Raw genomic sequence first — 12114 nt, forward strand, 5'->3', positions numbered from 1 at the left:
AATAGAAACACACGCAGTATTCTTAGGTTATAGCTTATAAAATAGGAGACCTGCAAGACCCTTTAGTCGGGTCTCTTGATTGTTCAGATTAAAGCCCAAGAACTGACAAACTGCTTAAGGTAACATGGAGACTTTGTGGGAGAGCTGTCAGAGTGGTCCCAGAACCTATCTGTCCTGCATTCTTTTTGATGTAGAATGAAATAGGGTTTTTGAAAGATGGTATAAAGAACCCAAAGGCTAGAACACAAATGATAATGAAGTAATGATTTATTGAAAACTTTTTTTCCTCATTGAAACTAGGGAGACCTCTGCATGTTAGCTTCAATTAAACTAAAAAATAAAAATCATTACTCTATTTTGGAAGGAAAATGGATGACTCTTTATTCTTTCATTATTGCTTTGAAAGAAGCTGGATTGAATATCTTTCCTACTGGTCACTCTCATTTTTATGTTGTTACAAACTATAAGGTAAGAATGAGTCTTTCCAAATTTCATGTAATGGACATTTAGAATGCTAGCAATATTAACTTTTATATAAATCTTAAGGTCCATTATGGGTTTTCTCTATTCACTTACATGAGATTATATAGTTAGAAAGGAAGGAATAAATGGCAAGACCAGAAATTCAGGGTTCTCACAAGTTTAACAATTTCCCCAAGAAAGTAAGCCTCAGAGTGATCTCCATGTTGACACATGGAGCATGTCCACAGCTGGCTGGGGTCAGTGCAGACAGAGTCAGGGCAACTTCACGTCTTCTACAGCTTCTTCTTTCTTCCAGACGGGATACATGAGAGATTTCTTAAAAGTGACTCAGCAGTTTCCCAGCCATGACAAGTTGTGTGAAATTAAAACACACACACACGAACAACCAGTAGACAAAACCCACTTCCGCCTGTTTCTGGCAGAGCCAGCCCCCTGGTTCACATACTGCTTTGTGTTGTAAGGCTTTAGTTAAATGAGATCCTTCTATGCTAACCTGTGAGCTCTTTGAAGATGGGGACTGTTTTCTAACCAACTTTGATTGATTCTTCTAGCATCTACCATATTCCTAGAATACAGCAGACTTTTAATAAACATTCATGACATGTAAATGAAGACACAGTAGTTTCTAGTCATGAAAGGTGTTTTGGGCAGACAAGTTCAATACTCAAAAACAAGTTCATAATATACCAAAAATGAAAATGTAGGCAGATATTCATGTAACATCTAAAAAGAATTATATCAATATGAATGTGTATATGTGTAGGAAAAAATAAAACCACCTTAGTTTTAGTAACTCAAATGACTGGTTACTCTGCATATGCTGAATGTAGTGTACATTAATGTTTTCAGAATATTAAAGAATTTCTTTTTCTGAGCACCTATGTTCTAGGCATTGTTTTATTTGCTTAGGATGCAGTAGTGAATAAGTTTTTTTAAAAAAGGTTCCTGTCCTTGTGGAGCTTACATTCTAGTAGAGGGAGGCAAAAATAAGCAATAAACATAAAAAAAATAAAATGGTTTCATGTCAAAGATGGATAAAGTGCTATGAGAAAAAGAAAATGTAGATCAGAAACACTAGGCTTAGGGCAGTGCACAGTACCAAATAGGATATTGGGGGCTCAGTGAGAAGATAAGATTCGAGGTGGGGAATTTCACCAAGTGGTATCATAGGAGCAGCTTCCAGGCTCAGTGGCTGGGTGTGCTTGAATAGTGGAGGAGCAGCAAGGAGGCCAGGCAAGGAGGCCAGGTGCCTTGAGCTGAGAGAGCAAAGGGAGAAGAAAAGACAAGGTCAGAGATAATGGGGTGTACTCAAGGGAGCATGGGTCACGAAGACCCTTGTAGACCACTGTCAGGAATTTCGATTCTATTCTGAGAAAATGAAAACGTCATTGCTTTGTTTTGAGAGGAATCATGTAACCTGACTTACATTTTAAGTGGATTTTTCTGTGTTGAGAATAGATTATAGGAGGCCAAGAATGGAAGGGAGAGTTGTTGAGAAGGCTCTATGATCAGCTCTGTTTGTTTGTATATTGTGACAGGTGCCTTTGGTAGAAATGAAAGCTTATCGACAAATGTCCCTGCTAAGTCCTGCTTTTGCATTTGGTTGGAGCAGGTGGAATATGCAATGTGGTTCTAACAATGTTGTATTTAAGGTATAGTATTCAAAAAAACCATAACACTGCTTTGTCCTTCAAAGGAAAAGGTACTCAAAAGACAAATGAATGTAGACCATGATTTCTCCCCTTAAAAAGATGAAAACAAATTATCATTCAAAATAGTTTTAAAACTTTTTAAAAAAATTGTCAAAAATATAAAACTAAACTATGTAAAAGTTCTGCCTTCCTTGTCTATGATGGTACCAAATGCTCCTGATTTCAGACTAGAGTCAGATCTCTTCATAGTGCCTCAGGAACAAATGGGAGCCTTTAATGCGAATGTGTATCTATGATTCACAGACGCTCCTCTGAGAGATCGAGGCCTCCAATTTGACTCTCAGGCCTGCTAAATTCTAAAAGCTGACTGACGAATGTTTTAGTGTAACTTAGCCACCATATTTATTTATCTTGTTTATTGTGTTTCTCCCAGTAGAATGTAAGCTCCTTGAGTTATTGATTAATAACTTGATCAATCATCATTATTGATTAATATTCTGTGTTTTTTTTTGTTTTGTTGTTATTGTTAGCACATCCCCAGCAACTAGAATAGTATCTGGCACATAATAGCCACTCAATAAATATTTGTTGAAGGAATTAATACATTTTGATAAGTTCTGTAAACACCAATATTTAGGGGACTGAGTTGAGCCCTTTGAATGATACTATCCTGCCAAAATAACTAATAGAAGAGGATTTCTCTAATTTTCTTTCTTTAGGTGAGTGAACACCTTACTAATGAAGAAGAACCTATTCAAAACTCGAATTGGGCTCTTTTAATGTTTAACGGTGATAGAGCACAAAGGCTCAAGATTGACGAACATAGTGAGGCTTTCTCTGAAGCTGTTAAAGAAGAAACCGAGTTTCATTCCACTGTCTATCACATGGTTAAAGATTTTGCTTCTGAAGGAGCAATGGAGAAAGTTAGGAGCTCCGACTGCCAGTTTATTGACACTGTGTGCCATCTGCTACTCTCGATTAGATTACTCAGCTATTCGTAGTCTCTGCTGATACATTTTATTCAGTATGAAGAATCAAGCAACTTGGAGAAAAATCGGGTATTTCCTCAATAAAATGTAGCAAGTAAATATATTTCAAATAGGCTGCTAAAATGGTCTAATCAGCAATTACACTCAAATTTTATTTTTTTAAATGTGGGTTTTTCCCCCCCTATGATTACCAGCCCACTGAGAGTTAGCTTTCATTGTATGAAGATTTAATGATTCTTTATTTCAATAAATTTTAACAATAAATTTTAACAAACAATATATAATATCTTCTCCTCAAAAAGCTCATTAAAAGATCATGGGGAGGTATTCACACACAAAAAAGGGAATTTAAAAATCTTATAGTCATTCTGAGAACCTCTGGTTCCAGGCTCTATTCTCCCAGCTAAAAGTCACTAATTTACAAAATTCAGATAATGAAACTTTAAAAACCAAGATACACACGCTAGGATGTTCTACAGTCACACTGGTGGCGGACCATTGTGTCGGAGTTGAGTAAATGGCCACAAGATATGTTCTAGAGACATCCAGGAATCCCCATCCTGGGTGGGAGCAGCATCCACGGACTTCTGGAAAAACCGGCCTGTGAGGAAGCTTATCAAAGCTGCAAATAGTACAATTAACACCACAGAGAGCCAGAGTGCCCTATTAGCCTTTCTGATGGAAGTCTTGAGATTTGTTGCCCAGGAAGCCATCATGTCATAACTACAAGGGAAACACAAATTCAGAATTTGGTCATTACAGCAACCTGTTACTAGAAACACTCCTTTTGTCAGCAATACCAATCAAGTCATCAACCTACCGTGTATACCCGTAACACCGCTCTGTGATAAGCTACACACAATGTAATCTGTTGTTTGGCTTTGGCCGCAACCTGCCCCACCCCCTTATAATTGTTAGAATTAAAGAAATAAACATGTTATGGTTAGAATCTGAAAATTACATGATTTAGGCATTGTGTAACTCCTAACAAGTGCCTACATATGAGAATCTCATTCTCTCAATCAGGTAGGACATGTCCCTACAGTTGAAACAATATATTTACTGAGTAGAGTATATGTGTATATATGAACATGTCACTTATTTCTTACCACACCTTAGATGTTTTTGGTGAACTAAAATTTAAACTCTATTTCTTTAAGAAACACCCACCCAAAAATTTATTACAGTATCACTTAAGTTTTTGAAAATCATTAACTCTGGTCTAAACCCTGTACTAAGCATGTTACACACACTAATCCATTTAATTGTGACAACAAGACAATGGCATAGGTACTAGTCTCCCTCCTGTTTTATAGATGAAGAAACCGGTGCTCAAAGATGGATGAGCGTGCCCGGTCTCACAGCCAGCTAGTGAGCTGGAGTTGAGCCACGGCCATCTGGCTGCAAGGCCAGGTTCCAGCATGGAACGCTCCTGCCTGTTGTAACTCATAGGTTCAGGGATAACCCCTGGAGACCATATGAAGTTTGTTATTCATCTTAAATTTAAGGACTTGACAGGTCTTTCAGTAAAGTGATTTAATCCAGAGTAATACTGTTAACCCTGCCTTACCTTTCCCAATTCCACCAAAATGATATAATTTGGCAGACAGACGACTTACATTGAAGAGACATCCCATTTTGATGGATTATTTCTCTTTTCAGAAAAACTTGGCTTTCTTGTCCTTTCTTCTATTTCTTCTCCAGGTGGTTCTGAGTCATCTTTAGTTCTGTAAATAAGTATTTTTTAAAAATATTCAAAACTAAAGATAAAATGCTATAAAGTATTGCTAAATTTTACTGTATTAATAAACATGCTCACAAATATTTGTTTTGCTTTAGAACAATTTGATAAATATCTATTTCTAAACATCAAATCACCAAATTTATATAGTTAACCATTTTGTTTTCATTAAGTAGTATTCTACCACCTGGGCTTTAATAACCTGTCTTAATTGATTTTACTCTTTGTAGGTTTTTTTGATCAATGCTAAATTGGAATGACTTAAAAGTGTTATTTCTTCTCTTTTCCCAAAAATATTGACTTTAAAACTGCTTATGAAAATATTCTCAGTGTAAAGCTAGTTAAGATATGCTAGCAGTATTCAGTGATCTGGCAAATAGCAATTGAATGGATGTTATTTTAAATAAAATCATATTATCTACAGGAGGATTCCCTTACCTGAACAAAACTTTGTTGCATTACTATGTTTGTTGATGAGTTCCTAGTTTGATTTGAGTTTTGATATCTCAAGCTCATAATGCCCTCACAATTGCCAAAGGGAACTGTGTCTCAAAGATAGTACTTTAGTCAAACAAATATAGGGAGTGTATGTGGTAGACTCCAGTTTAGTTTGGAAAGGAAACAAGGCCCCAAAGCCAGGATCAATTGCATTCTTGTAGGATTCTCGAGGTTTCAGTCTTTTGTTTACAAAGACTTGTCAGTAAGAAATCATACCATAATAACAAAAAACAAGTAATGGATTGTTTTATTTTGTAGGAAACTCTTGATTTTTTTTCCACCCCAGATCAGAGAATATCTATTATGGTAACTCTAAAAGAGTTTTCAGTACATGCAACAGGATTATTTAAACACACGCACGAAACACAAGAAACTTGTAGGGGTGTCCAACCTTTTGGCGTCTCTGGGCCACATTGGAAGAGAAGTTGTCTGGGGCTACACATCAAATACACAAACATTAATGAAAACTGATGAGCAAAAAAAAAAGTGGTTTTAAGTACGTTTACGATTTTGTGTTGGGCCACATTCATAGCCATCCTGGCCGCAGGTAGCCCTCGGGCTGTGGGTTGGACACCCTGGAGGCACTGTGTCCTGTAATCATCTTTGTACACCTTAGACCGAGTGCAGTGTCTGTTGCATAGCAGGTACTCAGTGAGCATGTGTAACATGAACGTAAAATAATTTCACTAAGCTCTCTACAGGTGAGAAATCGAGACCAAGTAAGTTTAAAGCAATTTGTCCAATGTCACCCAATGACTTAGAGGCATTTGTTCATGTCCCTGCTTCCTGTCCTTGCCCTTGTGCTTTAGAAGTATGTCTTGTTTAACTTGCTAGATATAGAGATACTAATAGAGAGTTTTATGTTTCCCTTGCTCTTTATTTATGTAAAGGGAAAATATATATAATGCACATATATTACATATGTGCCTACATTTTATATATTTTATATATATATATAATTCATATATATAAAATTCATGTATTTTTTTTAAATGGACATTTTACTTCTGTGGCTCTTTATTCACCTTCCCCCCTGCTGGCCAGATGCCTAGACAGGAAAAAAAATTATCTTCACAAATCCGGCAAATTTCAGGGTCTTTTCTGACTTAAGACCCCAACTGTCTCAGTTCTGAGCACGACGAGAGTGAATGTGTTCACAAATAGCATTTCCATAATGCCTTATAGTTTGTAAGTCTCAAACAATGGCCTATCCTTTTGATCATGCAGCACTGATTTCATCTCCACAGAATTAAAACGCTCCCCTCTGTTCATGCCCCAGCTCACGTCAGGTTAGCAAGCACACCAAACTTCACCTACTTTAGCTCACATTTTTCTTCTTCACCATCTGCCCAGGAATAGGTGCTGATAAATCGATGTAATGAGGGACGGTGTTCGCTCTGCTTTGACCCCAAAATACGCCTACATAGAGATGATTATATCCACTTGTCAAATCAAATACATCCATAGCCATTATTAATTTATTTCCTACTGCCTAAATCAATTCAAAAATTATATGTTCTAATTATTTTCCTTGGCACTCACATAACACTTAAAACAATTTCGTAGTGTGCCAATTTTTATAATTATTCTGCTTATATCAAATTCACACATTTACTTTAGCACAGTTCAAAACAGCAAAGTTCCCAAAGAGCAACCATGTAATTACACTTACCAACTGCTTGACCTCCTGCTGAATCGGTCATTGTTTTCCATCCCAGCCACCTTCAATGTTCCAGTGTTAAAGAAATGACAAAATATTAATTTAGTGAAATAAGCTTACATTTTTGTTACATGAAAATTAATTTGGTTTTGACAGAACATTTAGGGCATTGCTTACCATTGCTGCGTTCCCAAGATTCCTGGGTAAAGAAGCAATTGTCACTCTCCGAAGAGAAGATGGCTATTTAAAAGGGGAAAATAGACATTTAGAAAATTCTTAGTGTTTTATCCTTGAATGAAACACTGGTGACTATCCTTGTACGTACACATCCAAGCACTTGACTCTTACTGAGGAAAACAGTCGACATTTTTTAAAGGATTTTATTATGAACAAATTGTCTTCCAGAAATACTCATTTACATCCCACCATCCCAACATCGGTGAGGACGATTTTTGCCCAATAAGGAGTATAAGCTTTCTTGTTTAGGTTGTCTTGTAGTAACATTCAATACTTTTTCTATGTTAAATAACCATATATCTATATCTATCTGCTCTGAGAACCACTTGCTTATGATCTATGCCCATACACCATCATCCCTAAATTAATTTCATAGGTTAGTTGAGCATCAAGAATATCAAACTGTGGTCCATGAAACCTGGGTTCAGATCATGTTTCTACCACTACATATATCATAACTAATCACTTCTGTGCTTCTCACTCTCCTCATGAGTGAACAAGAAGTTTGGAATGGAATGATGTTAAGAGTTACTTGCTCAAAAATACTATTCCAAAATTCTGTGCAATCTTGATTTTCAAACTCCTTTTCAGCTAGGCATACAGCCTCCAGAAATTTAAAAAAACAAACTTATTTCTAGTTTTATCTGCAAGTAAAGTGAAAAGAGAAATGCTTTCCGGGACCTCTAGGAGGTTATCTTTAAAGGACAAGGGAATCCCTGTCTTAAAAATGGGGACAGACTCATAGATGGAGAGCAGGATGACAGCTAGTGCGTGTGTGTGGAGGGCGGGGAGTGGAAGGTGGTTGGTGAGTAGAGGGAAAGGGTTGAGCAAAAAGGGAAAGGGGCTCATGGACATGGACAACAGGGTGGTGACTGCTGTGGGGAGGGGAGTCTAAGGGGAGTAAAAGGTAATATAAAAAATTACAATAAAGATTATATTTTTAAAAAATACTGTCTTTGCTTTTTCATTTTTCTTGGAATGTGGCTCAGGGAAATGACCAGGACTTTGTGCCTGGAATGGAAGCAGCTAGAGAGGAGGAGACTGCACCCAGTGGCATTTGTGAAGCTGCCCTACCAGTTGCATATTACCAGCTCCCCACTTATGTGAGAGAAACTATTGTTTACGGCTTCTTCTCACTGCCAGGCAAACTTAGTCGATATACCAATATAGCAGGAAATATAAAAGCATACAATGTTATGTTGTAACAAATATACAAATAACATGCATACATATGAAACATATTAAAGTTATTTTATGACTTACATTTAAAACTGTTCAAATATTTTTAAACATCTCATATAATATCTGATAGACATTTTTAAAGTGAATCAGTGATTTATTAATTACCTTGGAGTTTAGAGAAGCTGAGCGTTTTTTAACTTGGCATTCATCTGAGGGGAAAACATTTGCACATTTTAGAAATTACATTAGTAATTCCTGTTAATGCAATGGTGTTAACTCTTTACAAAGAAAATATTAAGACCCTGAAGTTATAAATATCAAGTTATCATTTATTTGGTGATTTATAACAATTACCATCTTAACCAATGGAAATAATTGTGTATGTTACTACATAAGTCAAGGAGGCTGACCTAGCACATAGTAGGCACTAAACGAATATCTGCTGAATAAATGAATCCAAATTACAGATGGAAGATAATCAAATATGGTTACTTTGCTAGGGGAGGGGACATGTCATTAAGAATCCTCAGAAGTTCATACTGCTTATTTAAAATAAACTATTATAAGATTTATATAAACTTTATATTAAGACATTTTCTATGGCCTTATGAGTGCCCATATTTTCCAATTCATCAGTCAGCTCAAGTGGTCATCTAGGGTTATTCCTGCCAGGAGGAATATAAAACCACCGTTGATGAGAACGGCTCATTAAAGCTCTTCTGCTGTGCTGTATGTGTGGAGGAAGAGCCGACGCAAACATACCCTAAGTGGGAGAACACGAGGGTCAACTCAATGGGTCGGATTAAATGTATGCTCCAATCTTAGCGATTTAACTTAATGAATTTTTGATGTCATTATCAAAGAATCCTTGTCTCCCAATCTGTTATCTAACTGACATCCTACTCTTGGCTATATAGATGACAGGAAGGAGTTATTCTTTCAATATAACATTAACCTAAGGGTCTTATATTAAAGGCATTATAAAAATTAGAGCGAGAATGAAAGAGACAAATGTTAGAAAACCATAACTAGTACTATTGTCTTAAACTTCTATTACCTTCATCTTCCAGAGGGTTAAAAGACCTTTCATTTTGCAGAAGAACCTGTTTCAGTTCTTCTAACTCAGCATGTTCCTTGGCATACATTCTCTTCAGGTTTTCCACATGCTGAATCATCACTTCAACTGCTTTACTAACCCGGCTTTCCTAGTAGGGAAAAGAAAAGACACACAAATTTATATTGAAAATATTATTCTTGATACCTAGTTAAAAGGTAGCAATTAGAAGCATACATTTATCTTCACTCCATCTCTAAATCCCACTAAAATGATAATGAAGGTATTTCTATAAAAAAAAAAAGACCTGTGTCCACAAGGGCAAATAGAACAGAAGACATAATAGCTATGAAACTTTGAAAGCCTGCTGGAAGGGCTAGTGGTAAATGACTAAAACGTGATAAAGCTGAACCCTAAAATAAGCAGTAAGAAAAGCCTAGAAGCAACCTAGGCGAGCCCTAAAGGATCAGAATTTAGTGGCACCTCTGGACTGAAGCTTTGAGGTGAATATGTGAACAGAAGAAATGGTTGAAAATCTATGTAAAAAAGTAATTAGATCCACAGATGCCTTCCCGTCTTCCAGGTAGCCAAGTAACCACTCCCCTCCCCACCACTTTGGTGACAAACTACAAAGGTTAAATATCTAGAAAGAGTTAAACAGGAGGGTCTGTGAATTGGAATGTAACAGATAGTTACTAGTGGCTCATACTGAAATGAAGTGATTTAAGCAAAAGTCCATATACATATTGAATAATGAGATACCTAGCCTTACTCCTCCTTCCAGTTCCCACACACTGGTAGCCAGCCTCATACCCTCAAGGCTGGCTGAAGAATTTTCTCTGGGGAATCTAATGTACCAAGATGAAAGTCCTAAAACTCCTGACATATAAAGAATATCCAAATGAAACATCCTAGTTTGTGTGCAGCTTGGGGCCAATAAGAACCTTCCCCACTCTACATACACAGAGCTCCTAGTCAGCCATATACTGAGTGCATCATTAGATGTTGGAAGGAAGTCTCTAACACAAAAGAAGAAAATTTAAAAAAAAAAGAAAACTGGTTGAAACAAACCAGAAAAACTAAAACTTGAAGGAAACTATCAATAACTTCAGAGAGTTAAGAATTAGTATTCTATCTATAAAATAAGAATAAGGTATTAGTTTAAAAACATTCTGAGGACAACAACAACAAAAAGAGTCTGGAAATTAAAAATATGACACAAATTTGACAGAGGAGATGGGGAGGAAATGATGATGGTTTAGAGAAAAAGTGTGAAGCTAATATTTAGAAGGGAGAGAGGGTGAATGATGGGAGGCCCTATGGACCTGCATGAAGTTTGTGATGATGAATTTCAAGAGAGCTAGTGAGCACAGAGAGGTGTGATGTTTTCCAGCTATGCAAGTATGAGCAGGCGGAGAAGTGGATTTTCCAAATGAGTGGAAAAAAAAAAAAAACAAGAGAAGGAAAAGTGTTGAGGGGTTCATGCAATGGAATGAATATTGTGTTTGACCATAGAATTTAAACTTGGTCAGGAAAAAAGAGAGGTCAACAGCAAGGTGAGAATCAGGGAAAAGGTGTGAGGGAGCAGAGATTGATAAAATAAATATTCATCTTCACAGTGGGACACCCACAAATACCTGAAAGTGAACATAATTCACTAAGTGACAGTATATGCACGTTACTTAGAGATATGGATATAAATATAAAACAAACCTAGAGAGTTGAAAGTTACTTCTCTTGCACATGGAAAATGGGATAATAAGGCTTGTTCTTTACTTTTTAAAATTATGTGCATACATAAATTTAAAATAAAAATACATGAAAGTAAAACAAAGAATATTATTAGATAGTGAGAGGTTACAAAGAATAGGATATTAAAATTGTTTAACAAATGATCAAACTACAACTATCACCACAATCGGCCCTGACTGTTGTGACTCCGTTGGCTGGCTGTTGTTCTGCATAATGAAAGGTCACCGGTTTGATTCCCAGTACATGCCTGGGTTGCGGGTTCCAAACCTGGCTGGGGCCTGTAGGAGAGGCAGCCAAGTGATGTTTCTCTCTCACATTGGTATTTCTCTCCCTTTCTCCCTCCCTTCCCTCTAAAAAATAAATAAATAAAATCTTAAAAAAAATAAAAGTGTCAGCACTATTCTCCTTATGAAAATGTATTTTGACAAGTTTGTTTAGGTATAGATTAAAAACATTTAAGTCTTCTCACATTTGCCCACAAAGAAATTTTGAAATTCCACTTCTCTATGAATAAGTATGCAAAGATGTATTCATGAGGATATTCATTGTAGCATTGTTTATGATTGAAAAATATCAAGAACATTCTGAAATGATCTAATACAGGGGATTAGTTAAATAATTTATGATCTATTCAACCAACAATAAAATAACAAATGTTGGAATTTATATCATGTAGAAATCTATTACCATATGCTGAATAAAAAAGTAGATTATAATATTGTATAAAGGGAATGTCTAGAAAAATATATCAAAAATTTTTTAATGACTGTCACTGGATAATACTATTATGAGAGATTTTCCTTTACATTTTTATTCACATAGTCCATTTTCCATTTTCCTGTATTAAACATATATGTCTTGTATAA

General features: G+C 36.1%; 2 protein-coding genes across 2 annotated transcripts in view; one reads left to right on the forward strand and one right to left on the reverse strand.

Moving 5' to 3' along the window:
* DNAI7 (dynein axonemal intermediate chain 7) overlaps positions 1-3210 on the forward strand; it is a 57896-nt gene extending 54686 nt beyond the window's left edge. Inside the window, exons 15-17 of the mRNA XM_045829580.1 lie at positions 301-468; positions 2022-2135; positions 2855-3210. Coding sequence (XP_045685536.1) covers positions 301-468; positions 2022-2135; positions 2855-3136 — 564 coding nt within the window. The 3' untranslated portion in view covers positions 3137-3210. The remainder of the gene's footprint in view (positions 1-300; positions 469-2021; positions 2136-2854) is intronic.
* A 134-nt stretch (positions 3211-3344) lies between these two features.
* The window catches only part of IRAG2 (inositol 1,4,5-triphosphate receptor associated 2), a 74479-nt gene continuing 65709 nt past the window's right edge, over positions 3345-12114 (reverse strand). Inside the window, exons 33-39 of the mRNA XM_045830126.1 lie at positions 9500-9647; positions 8608-8651; positions 7201-7263; positions 7036-7085; positions 6681-6782; positions 4744-4851; positions 3345-3847 (exon numbers count right to left, since the gene is read on the reverse strand). Coding sequence (XP_045686082.1) covers positions 3604-3847; positions 4744-4851; positions 6681-6782; positions 7036-7085; positions 7201-7263; positions 8608-8651; positions 9500-9647 — 759 coding nt within the window. The 3' untranslated portion in view covers positions 3345-3603. The remainder of the gene's footprint in view (positions 3848-4743; positions 4852-6680; positions 6783-7035; positions 7086-7200; positions 7264-8607; positions 8652-9499; positions 9648-12114) is intronic.

The sequence above is a fragment of the Phyllostomus hastatus genome, unplaced genomic scaffold (genome assembly GCF_019186645.2).
Source record: "Phyllostomus hastatus isolate PE091 unplaced genomic scaffold, TTU_PhHast_1.1 phas_scaffold_93, whole genome shotgun sequence".
In the NCBI taxonomy this organism is placed as follows: domain Eukaryota; kingdom Metazoa; phylum Chordata; class Mammalia; order Chiroptera; family Phyllostomidae; genus Phyllostomus; species Phyllostomus hastatus.